The sequence below is a fragment of the Lepus europaeus genome, chromosome 5 (genome assembly GCF_033115175.1).
Source record: "Lepus europaeus isolate LE1 chromosome 5, mLepTim1.pri, whole genome shotgun sequence".
In the NCBI taxonomy this organism is placed as follows: domain Eukaryota; kingdom Metazoa; phylum Chordata; class Mammalia; order Lagomorpha; family Leporidae; genus Lepus; species Lepus europaeus.
The window spans coordinates 132,714,139-132,737,245 of record NC_084831.1 but is presented as its reverse complement, the minus strand read 5'-3'; the positions used below and the strand labels follow the sequence as shown (position 1 = coordinate 132,737,245).

Genomic DNA, 23,107 nt, shown 5'->3' with positions numbered 1-23,107 from the left:
CTCCCTACAGAGGTCCACTCAGATAATGCTACTGTCATGTAGGATGGCCTTCATTTGGAGAAGTTTCTAAAGGGATGTAGTTAAAAGATATTAGGTAAGGCATGAAGAAAACTGCCAGACCCCAAAACACGGAGAAACAGATCTCAAGAGAAACACATTAAAGACTCAAGAAATAACGATGAAACAGAAAAAACAGAGAATTTAATTATTTTACAAAACCCATCATGGAACTCACAGTATGACAAAAATGATAGTACTTTCACTCACTGTGCAAAACTTAGTAGTATCAGACCAACAAGCTCAGGATGTCAGATCAGAAGTTCCAAGTATAATCCTTTAATACAAAAATGTTGTCTTCCTAGTACTTAATATATAGATTGTGAAAGAGAATCAAAATTTCTAAATTCCCATTAACATTTTGAAACTATCTCACAGTTGTTTGAAACTATTTCACAGTTGGTAAGCATATCTCTCTCCACACTCAGCAAAATAAATACACAAATTTTTAAATAAATATTGGACCTCATTTGCTAAGGTATGACTTAGCTTAAAATTTCAGGGGCCGCACAGTGGGTTCAGTCGCCACTTTGACACCAGCATCCCATATTAGAGTGCTGGTTTAAGTCTCCAGTCCCAGCTGCTCTGCTTCCAATCCTGCCCCCTGCAAACATTTCTAGGAAGGCAGTGGATGATGGTCTATGTACCTGGGTCTCTGCCACTCATCTGGGAGACCTGGATGGTTTTCTTGGTTTCCTGTTTGGGCCTGGCCTAGTTCAGGCTATTGACGGCACCTGGGGGATGAACCAGCAGATGGAAGGTTTTACTCTCTCTTTCCTTCTGCCTTTCAAATGCATATATATTTTAAAAAATTAACTTTAAAACTAAGTTTAGGCCTTCGCTGTGGCTCACTTGACTTATCCTCCACCTACGGTGCCGGTGCCCCGGGTTTTAGTCCTGGTTGGGGCACTGGATTCTGTCCTGGCTGCTCCTCTTCAGGCCAGCTCTCTGCTGTGGCCCGGGAGTGCAGTGGAGGATGGCCCAGGTCCTTGGGCCCTGCACCCGCATGGGAGACCAGGAGGAGGCACCTGGCTCCTGGCTTCGGATCGGAGCAGCGCGCCAGCCATAGCAACCACTTGGGGGGTGAACCAACGGAAAAAGGAAGACCTCTCTCTCTAACTCTGCCTGTCAAAAAAACAAAACAAAACAAAAAAAACCCACTAAATTTAAAAAACTTCATGAGATTTTCTTATCTGAAACTGTTATTGTTTATATCTTTATCTACTGATCTCTTGAGGAACACAATTCAGAAATTACTAAAATATAATGAATTTACTTTCAAAAATGAAACAAAATAAATTAAAGTATGCATGTATGTGTATTGAATTTTAGTATCTCCTGAAGAGAACATAATCAGGGAAAAGGTAACAAAATTTGAAGAAACACAATAACTTAAAACAGAAAACAAGGTGTTAGCAAAATCCCTTTTATTTAAGATTTTATTTATTTATTCAAAAGGCAGAGTTACAGAGAGAGGGAGAGAAAGACAGAGGCTCTTGGATCTGCTGGTTCACTCCCTTAATGGCTGCAATGGCCAGGAATCAGCCAGGCCAAAGCCAGGAGCCTGGAACTCCATCTAAGTCTCTCACGTGGTATAGAGACCCAGGCACTTGGGCTATCTTCTACTGCTCTCCCAGGCACATTATCAGGGAGCTGGATAGGAAATGGAGATGATGCGACTTGAACCAGTGCCCATATGTGATGCTAGTGTCATAGGTAACAGCTTAACTGGCTGCGCCACAACACTGGCCTCCTACCAAGATATATATATATATATTTAAAAATAATGACCTAGTATACCAGAAAAGTGAAGTGTTTAAGGTATTCTGGGACCTTAGATTTCCTGTGTTTAACAGATTACTAGATTACAAATTTTAGAGTTAGTTTGATCCACTCTGTTGATAAGAAAAGGCTTCCAGAGTCTATCAAAACGTTAGCTATCCCAAAGTTAATAGAAAACTAACAGACTGTACTACTTACTCTTTGTTATTTGTATCCATCAGTGGTCATGCGCACTCTTAGGACAATGTTAACAATAAAAGAATTGTCTCAAAACACAAGATCACATTTCTTGCCTCATATTCCTGTGGCGATATCCTAAAGAATAAAAATGCTGGAGCGGTGCTGTGGTGCAGCGGGTTAACACCCTGGCCTGAAGCACTGGCATCCCATATGGGTGCTGGTTCAAGACCCAGCTGCTCCACTTCCTATTCAGCTCTCTGCTATGGCCTGGAAAAGCAGTGGAGGATGGCCCAAGTCCTGCACCCGCGTGAGAAACCCAGAAGAGGCTCCTGACTCCTGGCTTCGGATCAGAGCAGCTCCAGCCGTTGCGGCCATTTGGGGAGTGAACCAATGGACAGAAGACCTCTCTCTCTCTCTGTGTAACTCTGACTTTCAAATAAATAAATAAATCTTTAAAAAAAATACTATAAAGCATCATTTCCCATTCTTACTGAAAACTGAAACACCATTAATTAAATTCTAAGAAGTACCTATAATATACTAACTACAGTACCTATAATATACTAACTACGCAGTTAAAACAATAAATAAAAAATAGTATTTCCAACCATAATTATTGCTTGCTCTCTACTTCACCCATGGTAAATTCCCAAACACTACCAGCAGAGTGCTAATGCCTTGAACTACAGAGAAGTAGCCATACATTTGCTCTTTACCTCATATCCTTTTCTTTTATTTGCTTTGTGGAAAGGAAATGCCAGAACAGATCACCCGCAATGACAGAAAAGATCAAAATACTGCTAACATTGGCCGGCGCCATAGCTCACTAGGCTAATCCTCTGTCTGCAGCGCCAGCACCCCGGGTTCTAGTCCCGGTTGGGGCGCCGGTTCTATCCTGGTTGCTCCTCTTCCAGTCCAGCTCTCCGCTGTGGCCTGGGAGTGCAGTGGAGGATGGCCCAAGTCCTTGGGCCCTGCACCCGCATGGGAGACCAGGAGGAAGCTCCTGGCTTCGGATCGGAGCAGTGCGCTGTCTACAACGCGCCCGTCGTAGCGGCCACTTGGGGGGTGAACCAACGGAAGGAAGACCTTTCTCTCTATCTCTCTCACTAACTCTGCCTGCCAAAAAAAAATACCGCTAACATAAGGTTTTAAGTGAGGATGACACATGAACAACTTTCATCATACAGATAATGTTCCTTTTCCTTCAAGTGTTTGCATTATTCTATATAAGTATAAAATGTCAACTGCAAAAATAAAAATAACCTCTGTAAATAAAATGAGTATCTATCACAAAACAGCAAGTGGGGGGGCAAAGAAAATGGCCAGGAGCACCTTGCAAATTGTGCTTTCGTCCTTCCAGGGCTCATCAGAGAGCTCCAAAGCACAAAAAGCCCATCCTCCTTCTAGGCGGGTCAGCATCCTCCACCACAACGACATTGACCGCAGCCATGCACACCAACAGCCAGATCCTGAATCTTCATTTAGAAGTGTGCCTACTCTAAAGCTTTAAACTCTCCCAAAGCAACCTCAGCCCTCCTGCGTCTCTCATGCCCTTGCTCCCAGGAGAGATCTGTTATCCAGCTCCTCCAGACCTCCTGCTCTTCCATTTTCCCCAGACCTATCAATTCACTCTCAATTCCACCGAGAACAGAGGCTCCACAGATGACTTTCTTATCAATACTGTGCACTCCCTCGATTCCTTACTCTTTTTTTTTTTTAAGATTTATTTATTTTTATTTGAAAGTCAGAGTTACACAGACAGAGGAGAGGCAAAGAGAGAGAGGTCTTCCATCCGATAGTTCACTCCCCAATTGGCCGCAATGGCCGGAGCTTTGCCCATCTGAAGCCAGGAACTTCTTCCGGGTCTCCCATGGGGGTGCAGGGGCCCAAGAACTTGAGCCATCTTGCACTGCTTTCCCAGGCCATAGCAGAGAGCTGGATTGAAAGTGGAGCAGCCAGGTCTCAAACCGGCACCGGCACTTCAGGCCAGGGCATTAACCCACTGTGCCACAGCACCAGCCTCGATTCCTTGTTCTTACACTGCACGACCCAACAAAACCCCAATCCTGGAGCACTATTAGAAAAATAAAAAGAAAGAAGGCACAACTCTTTGGAACCCAGATCTCAATGGTTTGAGAGGGAATTAAATGTGCATAGCAGAAGCAGGGAGTTTCCAAGAGCTTCTATTACATTCAAAAACAGTATGTCTTCCCGATTCTGCCTCTCCCTCCCCCCCCCCCCCCAAAACAACTGGGTCAAGTGAACCTTTCCTATTCTCCCATAGCACACTGGACTTGCATCCATCACAGCACTTCTCACAGGGAATTAAAATTCTCAGTGGACTCAACTGTTCCCACTTCTTGCACACCCCCCACCCCAATTTTTTAAATCACTGTCCACTCTGCCTGTCAAAAAAAATTTATTTTCTTTTATTTGAAAGCAGAGAGATAAAGAGAGAGACAGATGGATGGACCGATATTTCCCATCTGTTGGTTCTCTCTCCAAATGACCACATACCTGTGTTGGCCCTGGTTCAAGCCAGGAAGCTAGAACTCAACCCAGTCCTCCCACATGGATGGCAAGGAGCCAACTACATGAGCTATCACCTGTTGCCTCCTAGCTTATATATCAGGAGAAGCTAGAATCAGAAGTAGAGCCAGGACTCTACAAGAAAAGAGGAGAGTCCAAGGATTTCACCTTTTACTTAATCTCTCACTCTTTACTAAATACATTTTTAGATTTGGGCTCCCTCCTCCTTCTCATTAGGGGAGGCTTTACATGGAATTGCTTTAAATGTGAACCATGAAAATCAGAGCTCAGCGTTTACATGCTGGTTCTATCACTTAGGTTCTTTCAGATCTCTAAACCTGTTTCCTCATCTACAAAACAGGAATAATAAAAGCACCTATCATAGATTGCTGTGAAGACTGAAGAGTACTTAGCACAGCTCTGGCACACAGTAAGATATGCAGTTAAGGTAGTTAGTATCATTGTTTTCTTAAGATTTTTTTTAAAATTGTATTACTCTCACCATATATATTAATTCCATTTAGGTTGTTTCCATGTTTTATCTTTTCAAAATGAAAGGGGGAAGGGTACATGGTAGTGCCACAGTTAAGCCCTGTAGGACACTCACACGCCATATCAGAGTACCTGGGTTTGAGTTACAGCTCTGCTTCCAGTCCGCCCGCCTGCTAATGTACAGCCTGTGGGGCAGCAGGTGATGGCTCAAGAACCTGGACCTCTGCCACCTCTCTAGAAGATGGACGGAGGAAGCTCCTGGCTTCGGACTGGCCCAGCTCCGGCAGTTGTGACCATCTGGGGAGTAAACCAGCAGGTGGAAGATATTCTTCTCTTCTCTCTCTGCCTTTGCCTCTCTGTAATTCTGCCTTTCAAATAAATAAATAAATCTTTAAAAAAAAAATAAGTCTATTTGCCTTCACATTTTAAGGACATACACTGATCAGGTTTCCCTTTGCACATCATCAATTCAGAAGTACAGAGAAGCACTATTTGTGCCCCATGGGAAGTAAATATTAAATTTTCCTAAATTAGCTTATATATTTCTTTTGCATTTCTTGCTATAATTTATGAGTCTATAAACTATCTTAGGATTTTAGAGGAACAACAAAATGAAACTAATAATTGAAAAAACAAAGTTTATTCAATTGCATCTCAAGGAAAAATTTTTTAAAATTTGAGGGATCATGAAAAATGAGTACATGAAAAGTCAGGGGAGAGGAACATTTCAAGAACATAATATGTGGGCTTAGTAAGTCCAGTCAACCCTCAATTAACTGAGGAAACAAGGGAAGGGGGATTAAGTAGAATACGGGAGAAGGGGAGGGAAAGATCAGAAAATACCCAAAATATTTTTTATTTATAGAAAGAGACAGCAATGCAAATAATGACTATGTAAATATAGTCAAGATCACCATATGGTTAAAATTGCTTACAATATTGATCAACATTTTACTCTTCCACAAGTAGCACTAGAAACTGTAAAAACAATGCACCAACAGTTGAAAAGGAAAATACAGAAATTTGACAAAAATGGCCAAAAGGACACTACCAGGAAATATACAAAAGAAACTTTACCACAACCTAATTCTTGTCTGATGTCTCCCTGCCGTCACCGTGCCCCACATATGAGGGGAAAACCTATGCATGCAACAATCTGAGTCTACTGACCTCTTAGCTCTCTAAATAAGCAGACCATCTGGGGAGGCATTTCGACTCCACAGCACGCATAATCATGCCCTTGTTAGACATTCTCTCTCCTTCAAAGTCGCTGTCATACTTCTGTCCACCAAGGGACAGCAATTCTGTCACTGCTATATGTCAACCCCAGTTAACAGATACCAGTGCTGAGCTGTTTCCACTCAGAAATTAAAATGCCTTCTTCCTTCATGTCAGCTTCCTTATGTTACTTGTTCCCGGTGCCCCAGAGAAGCCCAAACTTGGCTAATTTAGAGCCCAGGGTAATCCAGCACTGGAAAGCTTTTAGTATGACCCTCCTTCGTTCCAAGTCCTTAGAGAGGAAAGAAACTGCGGGACTGTAAAGCATCTGACCAGCAAAGAGCAGAGTGACTCAAGTTCACTCCCATCCCTAAGGTGCTTCTGAAAAAGGTGCAGGAATTAGCCGGAGGGCGTGGGCACTGAAAGACACTCACGGAAAGAGACTGTCTAAAAAGTCATAACTTTCAGGAAAACTACACTTACTCTGAAATGGCTAGAAACAGTGCAATATACAAGACAAACAAATCGTTGTTTTACATTTGAAAAATATACAGAAAAAAGATAAAAATTTAATAAAATATATGTTACTATTCCAAAAACCTAAAAATTAAAAGTGAGACTTTTTCATCCATCAATCTTAAAAACACTTAAAAGACTGGGAAATATCAGTGCTGGAGGGACTGTGGAGAAACTGACACTATTAAATATGATACACAGGGGCCAGCGTTGTGGCATAGTGGGTTAAGCCACCACTGCCAACACCAGCATCCCACAGAAGTGCCGGTTTGAGTCCCATTTGCTCTACTTCTGATCCAGCGCTCTCTTAATGCACCTGGGAAAGTAGCTGAGGATGACCTAGCTACCTGAGCCCCTGCCACGCACACTGGAGACCCTGATAAAGTTCCTGGCTACTGGCCCAGCCCAATCATTGCAGCCATTTGGGAAGTAAACCAGCAGATGGAAGATATCTTTCTCTTTCTTTTTCTCTCTACCTTTCAAATAAATGGATAGATTTGGGGGAGGGGGGAACTGTAAATAACAATACAATTTTGAGAGTGAGCATTTTAGCCTAGCAGTTCAGATGCCAGTGTCTCATATCAGAGTTCAATTCCCAGCTCCTAAATCAAGTTTCCTGTTAATTTATACCCTAGAAGGCAGGAGTAATGGCTCAATCAACTGGGCTCCTGCCACCCTCACAGGAGACCTGAATTGTATCCCCATCTCCTGGCTCCAGCCTTGGCCCAGCCTTAGCCCTAGTCCCAACCTTAGCCATTATAAGCACTTGGGGAGTGAACCAGCAGATTCTCAATCTCTCCCCTGACCTTCACCCCCATCCCCATCTCCCTGTCTCTCATTCTGCCTCAATTTCTTTTTTAATTTTAATACACTTTGGTATCATTCTCAAAGGCAACTTAACATGTACAACAATTTTAAATGTATATATTCTATTGAAATTTATGAGAAGCTGTTATTGTGGGCTACCTCCTGCATGAGGCCTTATTGATCATTTGTTGGAAGGTATAGAATATCATTCATAAATTGTGACTGTGGATCTGTTCACTAAAAAATATAAAGATCATGAAAATAACCTAATTTGAAAATCATCAGCTTGTCAACTAAACCTACTCTTTCTGAACTATGCCAAACTTTAGTTCCTTGATAGTGCTAGGTTTTTTTCACTAGTTTCAAGAACTACATCTATGCTATTCCCTTTGTTCCATTTTCTTAAAAAAAAAAAAAAAAAGATGTATTTATCTGAAAGGCAGCTACAGAGGGAGAGAGATAGAGAGACAGGAAGAGACAGATCTTCCAGCAGTTGGTTCATTCCCCAAATGACTGCAATGGCTGGGGCTGGGGCTGGGCCAGGGGCTGAAGCCAGGAGCTAGAAGCTTCTTCCAGGTCTCCCATGTGGGCACAGGGGCCCAAACCATCTCCCAGTGCTTTCCTAGGTGCTTCAGCAGAGAGCTGATAGGAAATTGTCCACCCAGGATTCAAACTACCATCCATATGGGATGCCAGTGCTGCAGGCAGTGGCTTTACCCACTGCACCACAGCATTAGCCCTCCTTCAGCCACTTTCAAGCCCACTTCCCACACCCAGCCTTGGACTGATCCATCCTAATGTCTCTGTAAACATCACCTCCTCAGAGAGCCTTCCCAAATCCTCCTGTATTCTAAGAATGCTCTTAGAGGTTTGAGACAAGCACATGCTGCTGGGGACAGAGTAGGCATTCAGCAGTTAATGCTGCATTGATTAAATGAGCACTCCTCTATCTTTGTTGTGATCAGAGTCACCTCTGAACTTTTCAGCATGTGAATGCCCCTGGCTCACCTGAGTTCCTAATATCAGAGGGCTATGAAAACCTGTATTTTTAGAAGTACTCTAAGAATGCTTTTTTTTTTTTGACAGGCAGAGTGGACAGTGAGAGAGAGAGAGACAGAGAGAAAGGTCTTCCTTTGTCGTTGGTTCACCCTCCAGTGGCCGCTGCAGCCAGTGCACTGCGGCCGGCGCACTGCGCTGATCCGAAGCCAGGAGCCAGGAGCCTCCTCCCGGTCTCCCATGCAGGTGCAGGGCCCAAGGACTCCCGGGCCATAGCAGAGAGCTGGCCTGGAAGAGGGGCAACCGGGACAGAATCCGGTGCCCCAACCGGGACTAGAACCCGGTGTGTCGGAGCCGCAGGTGGAAGATTAGCCTGTTGAGCCACGGCGCCGGCCAACTAAGAATGCTCTTAATGCCCTCTGAACCTCCCACGTTTTCCTCACTGAACTACGCACAGCGGTAATGTATGACTTTCCTGACAGACTGTGAGCTCTCCGCACAGCTTAGTCTGAGAGGGCACAGACAGTGTCTTCTCAATCTCCTGCGCTGAGTGAACAGCAAGGAGTAGAAGCCCAATAAATACGGTATTTATTGAATTAAACAAACGCCGAAGGACAGCCTCAGTCAGTTACAATCAGTTCATACTCCCATTGAGTACTACAATACTTGTTAGGGTTACTGCCCTTGTTCATATTTTAGCTAGTAGGATGCCTCAAGTTTAAACTCTATATCCCATCTTTCAGTACCAGCCATCCGGTAGGATCAAGCTCACTATGCTCTCTACCCTTGACATGTCCATTAAAAGGTAGTCAAAGGAAAGCCAAGGTGCTCAAAGTATCTGCTGTGTTTACTGATCTTCATACAAAAGATGTTTTTGAAGAATTCCTTAGTTTAAAAAAAAAAAAAAAGAATGAAAACTACTTATCTTGCTCAACCCACGATTTTATCAATGAGAATCCCATAGCTTAGAACAGTTAGGTGATTTGTTCAGAATCAAAAAGCTAGACAGTGATCAAAAAGCTAGACCAAGTCCCACAATTACAGAGCCTTTCTGATGCATTAATTGAGGACCACTGTTCACATCTTGAAACGCAACAAGTAAGCACTTCACACTACTGAATCACCTGTAGAACCTTTTAAAAATACAGATTTTCGGAACTCAGGTGAGCCAGGGGCATTCACATGCTGAAAAGTTCAGAGGTGACTCTGATCACAACAAAGATAGAGGAGTGCTCATTTAATCAATGCAGCATTAACTGCTGAATGCCTACTCTGTCCCCAGCAGCATGTGCTTGTCTCAAACCTCTAAGGAGGAGGACAAGATTTACTTACATAATCAATTAAAGAAAATAAGACAGGGTATAATGAAGTGCTGAGTTAACTAAATGAACACGAATCAAGTGCTAAATTCAGGGAAAGTAGGACAGGAGCTCAGGCTTGAAAGATGACTATTTGTGGAGACAGAACAATGGGTAGATAGGTCCCATAAGATAAGTAGAGAGGCAGGGAACCGTGGCACAGCAGGTAAAGCCACCACCTGCAGTGCCGGCATCCCATATGGGCACCCGTTCAAGTCTCAGCTACTCCACTTCCGACACAGCTCTCTGCTATGGCCTGGGGAAGCAGTGGAAGATGGCCCAAGTGCTGGGGCCCGTGCACCCGTGTAGGAAGATCTGGAGGAAGCTCCCGGCTTCAGATTGTCTCCGTTGTGGACAATTTGGGGAGTGAACCAGCAGATGGAAGACCTCTCTCTCTCTCTGCCTCTCCTTTTCTCTTTGTGTAACTCCAACTTTCAAAAATAAATAAATAAACCTTTATTAAAAAAAAAAAAAACTAGAGTCAAGTTTTCATATCATGCCCAGCAGGAGGCCTAAGGCTCCTACATGGGTCAAGGGCCACTACAGAAAGTAGCAGAAGATGCTTTTCCTCCCCAAAGTCCAATTTCAATCAGAACAGCTCCACTTCTTCCTTTGAAAAATAACACAGAAGACTTCTGAAAGTCTGATATTCCTCTTGTTTTTTTACAAATGCAAATTTTGAAAAAAAAATCTGTGGTAACATAATTTGTTAAGTTACAAAGCTAATTAGTGACCGAGAAGCCAGGTTGCCCTTTTCACTATACCATACCACACTTCATGGCATCCCAAGGGAGGAGGCAGTGGAGCGAAGATTCTCAGAACACCTCAAACACAGGTTCCTAACAAAACCCAAGGGTTCTCAAACTGGAGGTGAGGAATAGAGAAAAGGGTGCAGGAAAGCGAAGGTTAAAACATCTCTCCAAACCTCAATTTTTGGTGAAATTCTCCTGAAAACTTAAAAGCCGATCACAGAAGTGCTGTACCTGCGGTGGTCCATTAGGGGACTTCCTTGGTAGAATTACTGAGTCATCTTATTTCAGGAAACAGTGGAATATAGGATAAGAATGCACATGTGGGTGCAGGGAGGTGGGGGGGGGGGCTACATAATGCAATGTCTGAAATCAAGGACAAGTCTGTATTTGCTTTAATGCAGTATCTCCATTCTATAAAGCTTTCCCAGAGCACAAACAGGGTACACTCCTCTGCTGGCTGCACACACGGAGATGTACAACCACAGTGAGGTGCTCCACAGAATCAATCATCCGCTACAGCGGCTCCTTCTCTACAGCAGCACAAGTAATAAAATTGCTGATTTTACTCTTGTGCTCATGTAAGAGAAACTATTACAGTACTTTGAAAATGCTTCTGCTATCAATTTGCTACTCCCCACAGCATCCCTCTAACACTGGTATTATCACCATCTTATTGTTGAAGGAAACAGCCATAGAAGTCAGTGTCAAAGCCAAAATGAGATGTCTAGAATTTACAGTGTTCAGACTCAATGCACAGTCCACACATAGTGGCATGAGCATAAATCTCAACCCTAGTATTCATATATTTGTCCCACATTTAATTCACTAAACAATTTTTGATTTCCACAAGGAACTTATAACCTAAGATCTATCCAAACATGCCAAACCACCTGGCTATAACTGAATTCACTGTCTTATTCCCCAAATCACTCCCTCTCCAGGTACTGCTCTTCTGTGGACCTAAGCTCAAAACCTGATGCCCCCTCTGCCTTTAGCAGCTAAACACTCTAAACCAAGGGCTCTGTCCATAGCATGTCCAGAACAAACAACAAATAAAATCCTCCACTGTCTGGCAAAGGCAACCCAAACTCAGACAATGCTGCCCAATACACGGCCTAAGTAACAGCTCCCCTGGAAGTCCTGCTGTTCCCCACACACACTTAATGCTTATTTAAAACACATGACCTTGGGAAGTCACTCAATCTGAACTTTATTTTACTCAACTATAAAATGGGTATAATAATACTCGCCTGAAAGGACTGAGGTAATGAAAATAAGAGCACTGCTATAAATCTTAAGGTACTATAAAAATACACACATTATTATTATGTCATGGTTACAGTCATTTTATTTACACCTGCCTTACTCCAGACAAGGACACAGGTAGCCCACATAAAACATAAAATGAGTTTAAAGATAAAAGCAATAAAAGAAATACATAACAAGCATAGGGATGTAAAACGGGGATTAAACACTAGGAATGAGGCTAAGAGAAATGCTACTATAGCTGCCCATGTATTCCTATTTGCTTTCTTTTAGGTTAATAATTTGGCTCAAACGCTAAGCTCAACTTGAAAGGTAATCTAAGTCAACCAGATGATTCAGTGTCCACAAGACTCAACACAAACGCACTGATCAGAAACCTAACAGTTCCTTCTGAAGACCAGACAAGAAAGGTCCTTACTCCATCTCAGGTAACTGGGCTGCTCTATTTCATTTCTATCACTGTTAGACTGAAAGTCTCCTAGGGTCAGGTAATTGTTTTATGATGTTTGTATCTCTGGCAGCAATCTGGCAATTAGTCAACAAACCAAAAACTGCAATTGCAACATATCAGTTTCTATGGATCCAATCTCTCCCTTGCTATTTCAAATCAACTCGTACTCCAATGTTGTTAATCTTGAAACATCACTTTTATCGCCTCAGTCCCTGGTTCAGAAACTCCCAGCAGCTTCCCTGAACAAAGGCTTCCTCATTCTGTACCCATACAGCACACACTGAACACAACCTTCTGCAACGGCCTCCCCGTCCCTCTAAATTCTTTGTGCCCAGCAAGGCTTCACTTAGAAGTCTCACCTCTGCAGAAAGCTTCCCTGGCCAGCAGCAGCAACCGGTAACCGGCAGAGGAAAGGATGGGGCGGGGGTACAAGGAGGGCACTAGAAAGTCCCAAGATTTTGTATTCTCATCTGTTACTCAACAGCTGCTGTCACTAAACCTTACCAAGAAGTGAAAGCTCTAGGACAGACTGTATCTAAACTACCTCCCAGCTATAACACTCTGGGAGGCCTTGGCTGATTCAAACTTGGACACACCCTGATCTCTTCTCTGATCTTCCTTATCTGTTACATATTTTAATATGTAATTATATACATTGTCTTAAAAATTTCCCTGCTTAAGTAAACATACCAACTCCTCCACAGCCCTCTTTTATCTCCCTGTCATCCCAAAGATGACTGGCACTGGATCCAGGATGCAGCAGACAATTTTTATAACCTAAGAAACATTCAACTAAAGATTGATTATAATATTCTTACTTGCTGCAGTATGAATCAGCAAAAACACAATTCTTAAATTAAGCAGACCATTAAAATAAGTGTACTGGGGCTGAAGTTGTATAGTAGCATGTAAAGCTATATGGGCGCCAATTCATGTCCTGGCTGCTCCACTTCCAATCCAGCTCCCTGCTAATGGCCTCAGAAAAAGAATGCAAGATGGCCCAAGTGCCTGTGCCCCTGCCACCCATACAGCAGACCCAGATGAAGCCCCTGGCTTCGGCCTGGCTCAACCCTGGCCACTGTAACCACTTGGAGAGTGAACCAGCAGATGGAAGATCTCTGTCTCTCCCTAACTCTGCCTTTCAAATAAATAAATAAATCTTTAAAACGGTGTACTAAACCAAGAGAATATCTAAGTTTCTAGAAAGCTCACTAGAGGGGAAAAAAAACCTACCATAATTTTTTTATTATATTACTGATTTAATTTCATATACTACTTCTATGATTCCAACATAAAAGCCAATAAAGTTATACAGAGAATTGATGTAAATTATGTGATAAATTAAATTGTATTTGCTATTACTTTCAATATTGCAAATACACTAAGCTTAATTTTGTGCTTTTCATCTTGTCTTTTTTTTTTTCTTTTAATTCTCTCTGGATAAAGTTTCCCAAACAGTATTTTAAAAGAGGCTGGTACTGGGGGCTACAGTGGGTTAAGGCACTACCTGTGACAGCAGCAACCCATATCGGCACAGGTTTCTGTCCTAGCTGCTCCATGGCCTGGGAAAATAGCAGCAAATGGCCCAAGCGCTTGGACACTTGCACTGCTGTGAGACCCAGGTGAAGCTCCTGGCTTCTGACTGGCCCAGCTCTGGTGGCCATTGCAGCCATTTGGAAAATGAACCAGCAGATGAAAGATGTCTCTCTCTCTCTCTCTCTCTCTCTCTCTCTCTCTCTGTAACTCTGCCTCTTAAATAAATCCATTCAAAGCTTGAGTATTTGTCTAACTGAGGGGAAAGGGGGGGGGAGGCAGGAGTCGTGGTGCAATGGTTAAACCAGTTTGGGATGGCTGCATCCCATAAAGGAGTGCCTGGGATCAAGTCCTGCCTCAACTTCGGATCCAACGTCCTACTAATGTGCCTGGAGAACAGCAAATGATGCCCCAAGTATTTAGGTTCCTGCCACCTACTTGGGAGACCTGTTGGAGGTCCAGGCCCCAGGACTGGCCCTGGACCAGCCTCAACTCTGGGGGGGCATGTGAGAAGGGAACCACTGGATGGAAGATCTCTATCTCTCCCTGTCTCTTCAACTCTGCCTTTCTACTAAACAATAAATAAATCTTAAAAAAAAAAAAAAAAGGAAGACATTTTTAAATAACAAAGGAGCTGACTCAGTCAAAGATATCCTAGCAATGCTTAATAAATCAACATCCTATAGCAAAAACGGAGCCTTAGAAACCACATATACAAACAGCTTCTTCAAATCAGAGGCTCTGAAACTCACAGAGACAATTCTCATATTCCAAATTCTAAATATACTCTAAATGGAGCAGTAAGTCAGGCAATGGCTCTAATTCATGCTATTTTTGTTGCCACTGCTATTACTGCTGAGAGTTTATAAGAGCTTGCTCCAGTTTAAAACATAATTAGAAGTAACAGCACAATTTACTTAAAAATCTATGATGTTATTCAACTATCTTTACTCATGAAATAGCAATAGTATACAAAATAGTCAGCAAAAGATACATAAGGAAGCTGCTATTCTCCAGGAGCCTTAAGTATTCCCTCTGTATTTCAGCAACATAAACATAAGAAAAATTTTGGTCCAAATGTTTCCTAGAAAAACAGGGAAGAATTTATTGAGAACAGATACAGAAACTCCAATGCAGCAGATGTGTTGCTTAATCAAATCTACAACCTTCACTCTAACACCTAATACTAGATTTCCTTGAAGACATAGTAAGTATGTTTGCTCAGGCATTTATGATTTGGGGAGCCACCAGAAACAAGGACACAGGTAACCAAAAAGGGCATGTTTTGTCTGGGACTAGTTTTGTTCTATAAACAATAACTAAGTGACTACTTCTAAATGTAATCGCTTCCATTAAGGAAAAACACATTCCTGCTTAAAATCAGGTTTCATAGCAAATCTTTATTAGTCACCCAAACCATAATAACTGAACCACTACTGGTTCATAAAAACCAGCTGATGATAGCCACACACCATTATTTTTAGTGGTATTTGAAAGAAGCCTAATGTGCAAAGATTGGGACTGTAGGTTTTCAATACTAAAAATAAAAATAATTCACAATAAGGCAATCACCATCACATATCAGTCTTCCAAGCAAGCACAAAGGACACCGAGATTCACAAAGGTGAGTGACCAATTTAAAAGCACAACCAAATTCAAGAAGAAGCAATACTGACTCAAGAAACACTTCAAATATTTCATTTTTAATGGAAAACATTTGTGAAAGGTAACATTGAAATTTCTAATTCTGTCAGTTTAGAACCACCTCCCTAAGATATTCAAAGCACTATTCAACACCTTTGGTAGCTCGCTAAAGGCAATTTAACATCTGAGCCCTAAACTTATTCCAAAATCCACTGGCCAGATGTACGACAGATTAACAATTACTTCAACATAGGCAGCAATGAAACATTTTAATTCTTCTTCTTTATACTACCTACTGATGCAGAGAATAGTAAATCTAAAATCTGGCAGAGCACAACCTCAATAACAGCCACTGTTTGTTTTTTTCCTTAACTACTGGGATTCTGACAATGACAAAATGAAAGGAATTAGAAAGTAATTTGGGGGAAGAGGTTAAAAATTACTTTTATAGTAATGGCTCAGAAGCAGAACAGTCCTTTACAAATTAAAAACATTTGGTCAGCTGTCACAAGAATTTTCAAGACCTTAATTCGAAAGTATCATTTTAAGAATGGGTCCAGTGAGTGAATAAAGGAATGACAATGGATTTTTTAGAAACATGAAAAAAGCTGCCTGACAGATAGGAAAGAGAGACAGACAGGTTACAAGCTAACAGCAGCTCAAAGGTAGCCTCTACTACTCTATCAGGCATGGCTCCTAAATTAAGGTTAGGAGTAAGCACAGCACAATTCTGTCAACTTCCCCGGACATTTTAATCACCAAATTAAGATGAACTAGTGAAAAATATGACGAGAAATTCCTAACAAGAAAATACAGTTGCATCAAAAAATTTAAGTGAAATCACTACCTTGCGGTGGAACAATTTTAAAAATCACTAATCAAAACAACAAAAATGCTTGTCCCGACCAATTTAAGATAAACACCAAAAGAATTCTGAATCTTTATTTTGAAAACTGTTCTAAAAGCACATGCGATACTCCAACTTATTTAAAGAAGTATATAATCCAACCTAAAATATATAGCCCTTGTGCTCTTCAAATCTGTGTTATTCATTGAACGAGGTAGGCCCCAAGGCAAATGCTCATGCCATCAGCCTGGGGTGTGTTCAGTCTTAGTCCAGGGCCTCACCAGGAACGTACCTAAAATACTCACGTATGTGGATTGTTTCTACACTTACTCAAAACTCAAAGTCAAGATTTGAGAATTTGGGGGAGTGAGTTTTACAACAGCCTGGAAAGCCAAGCAAAACAGAGAGCCAGTTCCTACTCATCCTTTTCTGTATAACAAAAACCTGCACAGTGAAATCCTGCTATTTAAAATTTTACTTGTAAAATGCAATGCACGCTTTATCATATTGGATAAAATATCTACAGCCTCAGTAGTGGTTAAATTGCAGCTATAAAGGAAATTGTCCCAAGATAAATGGTTTCCCTATGAGAAGGCTTCAATGCTACACTTCACCTCAGGACAATAAATCAAATTAACTGCACCTTGTCCTCTGTCCAATGACATCATCAGTTTGACCACATCTTGGGAATCGGGTACAAAAACATGTGCTCCTTAAGGCATGCAATCACATTACTGCTGTTTGTCCATCCAGCCTCCTGCCGCAGGTCTCTGAGCCAGTCATTCACCTAACATTCGCATGAAAGCTAGAGGGTTTTTGTTGTTTTGGGTTTTTTTGCTGATGCATTCAGGGCCTGCCTACTTGGGGAGTAGGGGGTGTGGTAAGAGAAAAATGGTAAGAACTGGTTACTTGAAATTAGCGTGCAAAGCTCCATCAAATCCAGAAGTTTTGTTACAAATAAACTGAACACTAAAGCCCCAAAAACAGTTATGCGGCTAGCCATGAAGTGCCTTAACATAATTTCATAGGTTTTACATATTAATGCCACACATTACTCTAGGAGTACTTCCCTCAACTGGCAGTCGACAACCAATGTGAAGCAACACCATCATCAACACTGAAGTACATGGCCATATGCATACACACCCCAATCACCGAAATAAAAACGTTAAAGAAAACTTTACCAGGGTAATGACTAAAATTCAAAGTGATTATTTCCTCTACACAGTAAACGTTAATCTGCTTCTTACAAGCGACTGTCCTAAGTCTAGATAAAACATCAAATCAATCCAGACAAGTTAAAGCAAAGGGAGGAGAGCGCTGGGAGGAGGGTTAAGTTCCAAGATTAGGGCAGACACAATGCTCTGTGTTTATTTTTCTATTTTCACTCATTTAACCATGACACAAGCACTCAAAGAAAATATAACCCCATTTCTGTTTTCAGGAGTGCTATAATTAAAATAAGCAAGCCCATGACAGCGATAGCACAAAATTATGTCAGTCCCATTTTTAAATCAGAATGCAGAGCTTGGAAAGAGAACACCACACTGCGAAATTATGAAAATGGTGTTAATTGGAATTTCTAAACTACTTAGTTATCCCATGGGGGGGGGAGGGGACTACTAGTTTTACAGATACTGCAGGCCATTACAAAGCTGAAAAGTGTTTAACTTGGGGGTGGGGAACAAAAGGGGGGGGGGGGAGGAACTACCTCCAAAACAAAGTTACCAATTTGCATTCAATGAGAAATAGGGCAGATTCCCCCCTAGGCCCAATGTGACTGCAAGCTGTTAAGAAAGTCTTTTTTGCAGAGAACACAAACCAGTACAGAGTCGGTGCTTAGCTGGGAGCTGTGTGCTCGCTGTTGCTGCCCCAAGAGAGCCTGCTCTGCCCGCGCAGGAGGGGTGCGTGGGGGGCAGTAGGTGGGGGAGTCACTGCGGTTATTAGTAAATAAATCAAGCGGCAGGGAACTTGAGGCCTAGACTACTGCCAGAGGAGCCAAGGCCTAGCTCCCTGCTTCTCTTCCCGGCACAGCCAGGGTTTGATCTCACAGCCCTGTGGATTGCCAAGGGGAAAAAAAAAATCATATCGAACCACAAAAGCACATGGGGCGAATGTAAAATATAAACACGGCGTTGGGCTGTGAGTGGCTGTTATTAAAGGTCTGAATTACTAAACATGAGAGGCGGGGAAAGCCAGGCGGCCATTTCAATAATATAAACCTCCCCGAATTAGACATTATTCAAATGAGAAGAGGTTCGGCGAAGACGCCGAGTGGAGAGCACCCTGCACCCCGCAAGCAAGCGGCGGCGCAGCGCCAGGGAGGGGGAGCCCCGCGGGCGAGGGGGAGCCGAGCACCCCGCGGGCTTGTCAGGCCGGCCGCCCGGGGCAGGAGGGCAGCCCCGGCCACGGAGGGCGCGGGAGGCCTCGGCGCGCTCGGGGGCCTCGCGGGCCCCCGGCCCCCGGCCCGGCGCGGCCGGAGGCGGCGAGAGCGGGGAGCACGGAGCCGGAACCACGCCAGGGACCTCCGACCCGACTCGGCGCGGCCGGCGGGGCGCAGGGGGGCCGGGCTGGGACCCCCGGGAGCTGCCGGCCGACGGAGGGGACACTTGAGTGGCCGCGGAGGACATGCCCTCCGAGGTGAACTTCCCCTCGCCCGAGGAGGGCCCCTTGCAACCAAGGGGGCGAAGCGGACCCCGCGCGCGGGCTCCCACCCCCGCCGCCGCGCTCACCCCTACCCACCTAGACGCAGGCCCGGCTCGGGTCGGGCCGCCACACCGGGCAGGAGCGGGGCGCGGCCGAGGCGCCGGGGCCGTGACCCCGGGCTCAGCCCCGCTCGGACCCCGGGCGGCGGCGGCGGCGGCGGCCGAGCGCGGGCGGAGCGCTCTCCTCAGGAGCAAGCCCGCCGCCCTCGGGGCCGCCCCCGCGGCGGCAGGCCCCCCGGCCCGGGCCCGCTCCCCAGGGCGGACGCGTGCGACTGTCCGGCCGCCGGGGTCCGCTCCGGCCCGCCGCCCGCCCGGCATTGTGCTCGCCGCCACCGCCATCCCCCTCCACGCCCCCCCACCCGCGCCCCGCCGCGCCCCGCCGGCCCGGCAGCTATGAATATGTAAAATGTCTTTATTGTCCCCGCCGCTGCCCCGGCCCCGCCGCCCCGCCGCGGACCCGCTCGGGTCCGGGCTCGGCGGCGGGCAGGCGGCGGCGGCGGAGGAGGGCCGGTGCCGGCGGGCGGGCCGGCGGGGCGGCGGCGGGGTGGGCCGGGGGCAGGAGGAGGGCGGTGGATCGCAGCCCCCTTTGCCCCTGGTCTTCCCCCGCCGCCCGGCCGCTGCGAGCCTCTTTCCCCCTCCGCTCGGCGCCCGGCGGGGGCTCCGTGCTCCCCGGCCCCCCATCTCCCCGCCGTTAATTATAATAATCCTGAGTACTAATAAATTATGCTAAGTCGCGGGGGGGGGCAGCGGGAGCCGGGCTTGAGTATGAATATGAATATGTAAAATGCTGTAATGATTACCTGCTGCTGCTGCCGCCGCGGCTGAACTCTCATCTTGACTCGCTGCTCCTCCGTCCGCCATTTTGAATATTTTAACCAAAATCGCCCGGTCGATAAACCCTCCCTCGCTCCCGCTCCCCTCCCCCTCCCGCCCCGCTTGCCTCCTCCCTCCTCTCCACCCCCTCCCGTGCCCGGCTCTCCCCGGGCGCGCGCCAGGGGGCGCGCGAGGCCGGCGCTGCTCACCGCCGGCCCCCTTGGAAGAGCTCCACCCCCTCGTGCGCTCTGCGCACGCGCCTCCGGGCCGCTCCGGTCCTTGGGTGGCTGAGGCGCCCTCAACCTGCCAGTCACCCCTTCCCTACATTTTTTACAGCGCCCCCCGCCCACGCCGCCTCTGGGTTCTGCGCGTGCGCGGCGTTCTCCAGGCGCCCCGAAGGGAGCCGCGCATGCGCCCCCTCGTGCTCGCACCCTTCAGAAGCGTAACCCATCAAGCGCCTGTATTTGCTGTCCGCCCTCCCGCCTGGCTCCCGCCTGGCTCCCCACCAACTTTGCTCCGGCTTCCCCGCAGTGGCCGCGGGCACTGCAGAAGAGGGACCGAGGACGCGGCGGCCGTGGGCGTGGAGACACGTGGAGGGCCCGGCAGCCGGCCAGCGCCTGCACCCCTCCGCGCGTCCCTTTGCTCAGGCTTTTTCCGCGTGGTTGAAACCCTGACAACAATGGAGGGGCCGCTCCCCTGCTAGATAATTTCCGGCCCTGTGGGCAGGTAGGGGCGGAAACGGCCGCCGCGGGGGAGCCGGGCCGCGAGGCACCTGCTGCGCCACGCGCGGGCGTCCCGCTCTGCATTTGAATCCGCACGATTCCCCGCCCCCAACTCTGCCTGCGCTGGAGCCCCGGCCGCTGCCGCCGCGAGGGGCAGTGTCCGGCCGTGGCTGTAATTGGCCCCGAATCCCTTCTGCTCTACTTGTTCCCAACGCCCGGGCCGCGCGGCTCGCCACCCTGGCCAGCGAGCGCCGCCGGCAGACCGGCTTCCCCTGGGCTCCTGGAACCAACCTAGCGGCAGGGTGACGGCTTGGGAAATAAAAGTGTCGAAACCGGCAGCACCGTCACCGTGAATTTCACGCGGAGTAAACGTGACCGGGGTGAAAGCTGTCCCGTTGTCGCAACGTGCTGAGAGTTCTTTATCAGTGATAAAAATTCCCCGGGGAAGACCTGGGTCGCAGTATCTTACGGTTTTTAATAAATATCAAGATTTTTCCAAAGTTTTCTGCAATATAAAAAATGTATTTCGTGGTAAGCAAAGAAAGGTTTAAAAAAAATCAGCCTTAGTCCGGAAGAGATAAATGACCAAAGTTTCTGTTGGGTAGAACTGAAGATTCTATGAAAAACTTCTGTCTGAGGAAGAATCAGTTATTTTAACCACTAAAGTTTTCGTAATTGAGTTCTAGAATCTTAGATTCCCTACGCTGTGCAAATGCTGTTACAGCTATTGTCAGTGACAGCCGGTGATGTGGGGTGGGACTGATCCATTCATGCTAATTAAGCTTTACAACATGCGCATGACTGTTCCAACCAAATAATTGGACCACCCTATAATCTTGTTATTTCAAGCCACACCAACCAACAGTTGATGAAATGCAAAATTTAACCATGTAACAGTCTGGACATATGGCCCAAGCTACATTCACCAGTATTTACCGAAGGGAAAGGCTCCAAATCATCAACCTTACTTGAAATAAAGTTAAGTTTCAAATCCCAGCTCTGAGAGCAACTAGTCTGAAATCGTTTCTACTAAGAAAAAGAACTCACTGTTTAACTTAATTTTGCCTCTTGGTTTAAAAGTAAATATCCTTCAGTGTGGAAAGATAACATATTAGCAGGTGTCCTAGCTTGTAATCTCATTATAGAAGTGTACACATAGGGCTGGCACTGTGGCTTAGCTGGCAAAGCCGCCACCTGCAGTGCCAGCATCCCATATGGGCTCCAGTTCAAGTCCCGGCTGCCCCACTTCCAATCCAACTCTCTGCTATGACCTGGGAAAGGAGTGGAAGATGGCCCAAGTCCTTGGGCTCTTGCACCCACATGGGAGACCCAGAAGAAGCTCCTGGCTCCGATTTCAGATCAGTGCAGCTCTGGCAGTTGCGGCCAACTGGGGAATGAACCAGTGGATAGAAGAACTCGCTCTCTCTCCCTCTGCCTCTCCTCTCTCTGTGTAACTCTTGACTTTCAAATAACAAATAAATAAGTCTTTTAAAAAAAGTGTACACAGGGATGAAAATAGTACACACAAAAACATGTACACAAATAGCAACTATATTAATTGCCCCAAATGAAAAGCAATTCAAATGTCCCTCAACAGGTAGTGTCTTAACAAACAGGTACATTCATACCATAGGATAGTCAGCGATAAAAGAACAGTAGATCTCAAAAACTTTATTCTTGCTCTGGGTTGTGACACAGCGGCATCCTAGTGGTAGCTTTGGGATCCGCAAGGAGGGAAGGCCTACACTTCCGGGAATGGAGAAGTCCCTACCTGTACTTTCCGGGAAGAAAAGTCCTTGTCAAGGTCCCTGCGGGTGCCTAAAGGTTAACCAATGAGGATCAGACCCGCCTCAACCTTTAACCCCCATGCCCTGAATCTATAAAAGGAGCTCTCCCAATCTCTGACGCGCGACTTCCCTGGCCCCAGCTCTGTTGCTCTGTTGGGGCCGTGGAACTTCGCCCGGGAGCGGAACCCCAATAAAAACCTGTGAATTAATCGATTCGTCTGCCTGGGAAGATTTGTTACGCACTGGACACCTTGCACCCAGTTGCTCCCCTTCCAATCCAGCTCCCTGCCAATGTGCCTGGGAAAGCAGCGAAAGACAGCCCAGGTACTTGGGCCCCACCCATGTGGGAGACCTGGGTGGAGTTCCAGCCTCCTGCCTTCTCTCTGGCCTAGCCACAGTCATGGTGGCCATTTAGAGAGTGAACCAGTAGATACAAGGTTTCTCTCTCTCTCTCTCTCTTCCTCTCTCTTTCTCTCCCTCTCTGTAACTCTGCCTTTTAAACAAGTAAGATAAACCTTAAAAAACAATTAGGCTAAGTGAAAAAAAAGCCAGCCTCAAAAGGTTACATTCTATCTGGCTCCATCTCTTTGATACTGATAAAATAACAAAACTAGAGAAATGGAACACAGAAGAATGCTTTTCAGGGGTAGTA

General features: G+C 45.6%; 1 protein-coding gene across 4 annotated transcripts in view; it reads right to left on the bottom strand.

Moving 5' to 3' along the window:
* POU2F1 (POU class 2 homeobox 1) overlaps positions 1–20,002 on the bottom strand; it is a 182,637-nt gene extending 162,635 nt beyond the window's left edge. For 3 of the 4 annotated variants that reach the window (XM_062192677.1, XM_062192678.1, XM_062192679.1), the window contains exon 1: positions 19,934–20,002. In XM_062192677.1, the coding sequence (XP_062048661.1) occupies positions 19,934–19,994 (61 nt within the window). In that variant the 5' untranslated portion in view covers positions 19,995–20,002. The remainder of the gene's footprint in view (positions 1–19,933) is intronic. The other variant, XM_062192680.1, reaches the window with a different exon arrangement.
* Between the last annotated feature and the right edge of the window lie 3,105 nt (positions 20,003–23,107).